Source organism: Suricata suricatta, chromosome 9 (assembly GCF_006229205.1).
Source record: "Suricata suricatta isolate VVHF042 chromosome 9, meerkat_22Aug2017_6uvM2_HiC, whole genome shotgun sequence".
Lineage (NCBI taxonomy): Eukaryota > Metazoa > Chordata > Mammalia > Carnivora > Herpestidae > Suricata > Suricata suricatta.
In genome coordinates, this window is record NC_043708.1 from 73,400,734 (window position 1) to 73,406,078 (window position 5,345).

Here is a 5,345-nt window from a genome sequence, read left to right on the forward strand (position 1 = left end):
CTCTGAAATCAAATATTGTTTTCTCTTCTCAAGGTCTTTAGGTGATATGCTGGAGGATCAAAGTTTTCTCTTGGTAGACCCACACAGGAAAGCCATATGGCCATTTGATCTGTGGCTAGACAGATATGGAATCAGACTATAGAATGACTGGACATGGGGAAGAATGGAATAAAGTGATCATTTGGCAGCTTTTCCAACTGTCAAGATGGGAAAATACATAGGCCAGATATAAAGAATGAAATGACAATAGAAGTAAATAAGGAATTGAAATAAGAAATAGTTGAGAGTAAAAGTTATACAACTGGAGCTGGACATGAAAGGTCAGAGTGCTACCCAGGTATCTACCCAGTGTTATCCAGGGCACTGGATAAAATGGTAGTGCTATTTATTAATGATTGGTGTAAATTAAAATATTGTAAATTAAGTTGTGACATATGTACTTGATGATGGGGGTGGAACTTCCATTGCTGTGGATATATTACTCTGGAGGAAGGGATAAAGCTACAGATTCAGAATTCAGCATGTAGGTACCAGCAAAAATAAGTAAACTGATACTGAATAAAATCTTTTTCCCCTCTGAGCAATGAGAATCTTTATGACGGTTTTAAAAAGATACAGGTGGAGGTATGTGATATAGAACTTGCATTTTTAAGTCCTTCCTGTTTTCAGGCCAAAGTAAACAGGCATAGAAGACTTTCTGAGATAATGATTAAAAGGGATGTTGCCAATACTCTTAAAAAAAAAAAAAGAACAAATACTTAACACAGACTCTGAGTTACACCAGAAATTAAGGTGAAGCAGAGGAAAAATGATTGCTGTGTTAGTGAAAAGGGTAGAGAGGTCAGAAAGGCAGAAGAATAATCAGGGAAGGGCTGTTATAAAAATGTTCTAACTGCATTCAATAAATAAACAGAAAACGTGGTTTATAGTGGATCAAAGAAGTTAGTTTATTTTTCTCACATTACAAGAATAAATCTGAAGGGACATTATTGCAGGCTTTAGTTAAATAATTCAAATAATTGCCTTTTGGTTTCTAGGTCCTCTGATTTTTCACAATATTGTTTGTATTATATGGGGTTTACCACTTTGTGGTTGCTGCACCTTTAAACATATCATTAGGATTAAATGCAAACAAACAAACAAAAAGACAAGACCTTGAAAAGAACCTTCTTTACATGAAGCTTTGTCTTTTCATTTGGAAGGAAAGTTTTCCAGACAACATCTCATTGGCTTATGTCTCATTGAACAGTTCTTAGTCACATGCCCTATCTTAGATTAATTCATGGCCAAGGAAAATGGGTTTATAGCAGCTGGTTTCTAAAAATAATGTATCATGCTCTCAACTTGGGACAGAGCCAATGTCTTCTATAATCTGGAGATTTAAGTCAACTACTAGAAAAACATGGAATTTCTACTGGCAAGAAGTCGGAAGAAGATTGGCTTTAAAAAAGCCAAGGAGCTTTTTAAAAGGAATTTTTAAGGGAATTACAGAACCAAGGGCATGATAAATATCACATCCTGAAGAGAGATCAAGGCAATTGATGATTAAAGATTGATTACTGTATGATGTATTCAGAATCCAGGGGTTCTTATGAACAAGGAATTTTGGAAATTGAATTGTTTTGGCTTACTGGCAAACAAAAAGTGAGGACCGCCAATGAGGAGTTAGGGAGAGAAAGAAAATTAGAAGAAGACATAACATTCAGAGATCTGATAAAAAAAAAAAAAACTTAACTATTTAAATAGTTAAAAGGAAGGAAAAGTTGAAGAAAGTTTAACTGATGGATCCTTAGGGAAGATCCAGGGTATATGGGAAGGGGCCACTTTCAAAGAGCACAGTGCTACAGTCAGAAGCATCAGTGATATCCTACAGCTTTGGATAAAAATCTTGGCTCTGACATTTGATCCGTCTAAGACTCAGCTTCTTCATCAGTAAAATCAATCTAAAAAGTATTTCCATATGGAATTCTGTGGGGTTTAAATGAGATAATGTGCTTGGTACAAAGCTTTATATGGAGGATGCATCAATAAATGTCATCTTTAATATTATAATTGTTTAATTAACACTTTTTACCTACTAAGTATTCAGTCTCTGTATCTAATATTTTCATTGAATATAGAGGCGTGTACCATGATAATAGCTATGAATCGAAATCATGAATAATCACAATCTGAGCACCTGACTTCCATGGTAAATTATGCCAAAAAAAAAGTTTAAAAACAAAAACAAAACACATATGCAAGGTGAAACAAGGTGAAAGGCATTAAACAATTTGGTCCTAAAGTTCTCTATTTGACCACTGACATAAAATTCAGTTAAGGACAATTAGCAAATTAGTGTGAAATATTAATGTGAAGCTGACAAGAATAGCCAAGATTATTCAGATAGGAGAACACATAAGTAAGTGATCAGGAAAATGTCTAGAAATCCTTGAGAGGCAAAATAAAAGAATCTGAAAATGTAACAGAAGGCAATTAACAACATTTATCCCCATCTAAAATATTAATAATTTTCTTCCCTTTTTATGTAATCATTCTCTTGATCACCATAATGTTTCCATATCCTAATTTTTTTCTTGTCCAATTAAAGGATTTCTAATTGGGATATGTACCCCAAAGAAAAAACTAGCAACAAATAGAAAATTTACATTTGTACCACTGGTTCTGACTTTTAATCATTTTCTATTCTCAGGTTATTTGAAAATCAGCTCTTCTGCCCAAGTCAATGGATGGATTAAATAATTCTATGGTTTCTGAATTTGTGTTGCTGGGACTCTCTAGTTCTTGGGAAACTAAAATTTTTCTTACATTGATATTTTCCTTGATCTATTTAGGAATCATCCTGGGAAATCTCTTCATTGTCTTCTTGGTAATTTTTGATTCTCATTTGCATTCTCCTATGTACTTTCTACTGGCCAACCTATCTTTCATTGACGTGGGGGTTGCCTCTACCACTGTCCCCAAAATGATTAGAGACCTTCTAAATGAATACAAGACAATTTCTTTCCAAAGTTGTATGACACAGATATGCTTCATCCACATCATGGGTGGAGTGGAGATGGTGTTACTCATCGCCATGGCATTTGACAGGTACACAGCCATCTGTAAGCCTCTTCACTACCTGAGCATCATGAACCCTAAAGTATGTGTTTCATTTGTAATTGCTGGCTGGGTCATTGGAGTGATCCATGCTATGTCTCAGTTTGCTTTCATTATAAACTTGCCCTTTTGTGGTCCCAATAAAGTGGACAGCTTCTACTGTGACTTTCCCAGGATCATAAAACTCGCATGTACAGATGGAGCCAAGTTTGAGTTTATTATTGCTGCCAACAGTGGCTTCATGAGCATGGGCACCTTCGTCCTGCTGATCCTTTCCTATGTCTTTATTTTGGTCACTGTCTGGAAACGTTCTTCAGGAGACTTATCCAAGGCATTTGTCACTCTGTCAGCTCACATCACTGTGGTGGTTCTCTTTTTCACTCCATGCATGTTTCTATATGTATGGCCTTTCCCCACATCATCAATTGATAAATACCTGTTCATTGCTGACTTTGCTATCACCCCCATCTTAAATCCCATCATATATACCTTAAGAAATAAAGACATAAAGGTGGCCATAAAAAGGTTGAGCAAATGGGGACATTATGTCAAATTTTGCTGACTAAATCTGGCTTTAGAACTCTAAAACTATATAGCCATCAGCCTATTGGATATTTTCACATTGGTTTCGGATATTTGCCATATCCAGATCTGGGAATAACATCTACATCATTGAATAGGTTTCTACTACTTCTGTAAAGCATTTACTCATTACCTTTACTACCATGGGAATTGAGAATCCACTATGATATGAGTGATTTTTATCAGACCGCATCACTATCTACTAAACATTTATAATTGAAATTATGATATTTTTTATAATAAAAAGATATAATTACATCTCTTCTGCCTGTAAATGAATTGCCAAGTTGTTATGGAGAACGTTAGGAATTATTATATCAAATATTTGTAAGACTAGTAATTCTATCTAGTTTATTCAGCTTGTACTCCCTCAGAAGATTCAAAGACAAAATTTGATTTGTCATTAATTTATTTGAAAGCTGATTTTTGGAAACATCATTAAGGAAGTGGAAAGTGAGACAGAGACATGAAGGATGTTTATGTTGATAAATGTAATGGATTTGAGCCTATAGTGGGCCCCTGGGGGACTCTATAAACTGTGGCTTGGAATTGCCCTAATTTAAGGTAAAGGAAGCTAGAGTACTTTTTCATTTTCTTAGAGTGCATTAACTTATTCGTATGTCCACTCTCTCCCACATAGAATACTTCACATTATAGCAAGCTGTCAGGTACAGTTTCAGGAGCTGGCAATAGAAAACCATCTCCATGTTTGTAAACAATAAAGGCGAAGGTATATCCCACTTTTCAAAGATACTTAGTCCCTACTAAACATCATTTCATCCTGCTATAGATTTTTAAAGCAGTAGCTGGATGAAAATCACTATCGTAAAAGTCATTATGGATTTTCACTAGGTTCATGCTTACTGATCTCATGTTACACGCTGACTTCAAGTATTTCCACTCTACTAAGGCCTAACAACTAGCCAGAAATTTTTCCTTCCTCTTCCCCTTCCTTTCTTCCTCCCTCCCTCCCTCCTTTCCTTCCTTTCTTTTTCTTTTCTTTGTTCTTTCTTTGTTCTTTCTTTTCTTTTCTTTTACTTCATTCTCTGCTTTTTCTTTACTCCTCTTTTCTTTCTTTTTTTCTTCCTTCCCTCCTTTTCCTTTCTTTCTTGCTTGCTTTCCTCCCTTACCTCCTTCTTTCTTTTTTCTCCTCTTCCTTTTCTTTTTTGTTTTTAAATTATTTTATTGAATTATAATTCACATATAGTGTTATATTAGTTTCAGGTGTACAATACAATGATTCAACATTTCTGTGTATTACTCAGTGCCCACTATAAAGTACCTACCATCTGTCACCAAATAATATTATTACCATCCTATTGACTATATTCTTGATGCTGTACTTTTCATTTCTGTGACTTATTTATTTATTTTTTATTTATTTATTTTTAAGTAGTTTATTGTCAAATTAGTTTCCATACAACTCCCAGTGCTCTTCCCCACAAGTGCTCTCCTCCACCATCTCCACCTCTTTTCCCCCTCCCCCTTCAGCCCTCAGTTCATTTTCAGTATTCAATAGTCTCTCAAGTTTTGCATCCCTCTCTCTCCCCAACTCTCTTTCCCTCTTCCCCTCTCCCTGGTCCTCCATTAGGTTTCTCCTGTTCTCCCATTAGACCTATGAGTGCAAACATATGGTATCTCTCCTTCTCTGCTTGACTTATTTC

At 35.3% G+C, this 5,345-nt stretch overlaps 1 protein-coding gene across 1 annotated transcript; it reads left to right on the plus strand.

Moving 5' to 3' along the window:
- Positions 1–2,719: 2,719 nt before the first annotated feature.
- Positions 2,720–3,661, plus strand: LOC115302277 (olfactory receptor 4F15-like). The gene has a single exon (XM_029952224.1). The coding sequence runs from the start codon at positions 2,726–2,728 to the stop codon at positions 3,659–3,661; it is 936 nt and encodes a 311-aa protein (XP_029808084.1). The 5' UTR covers positions 2,720–2,725.
- The last annotated feature ends 1,684 nt before the right edge of the window (positions 3,662–5,345 follow it).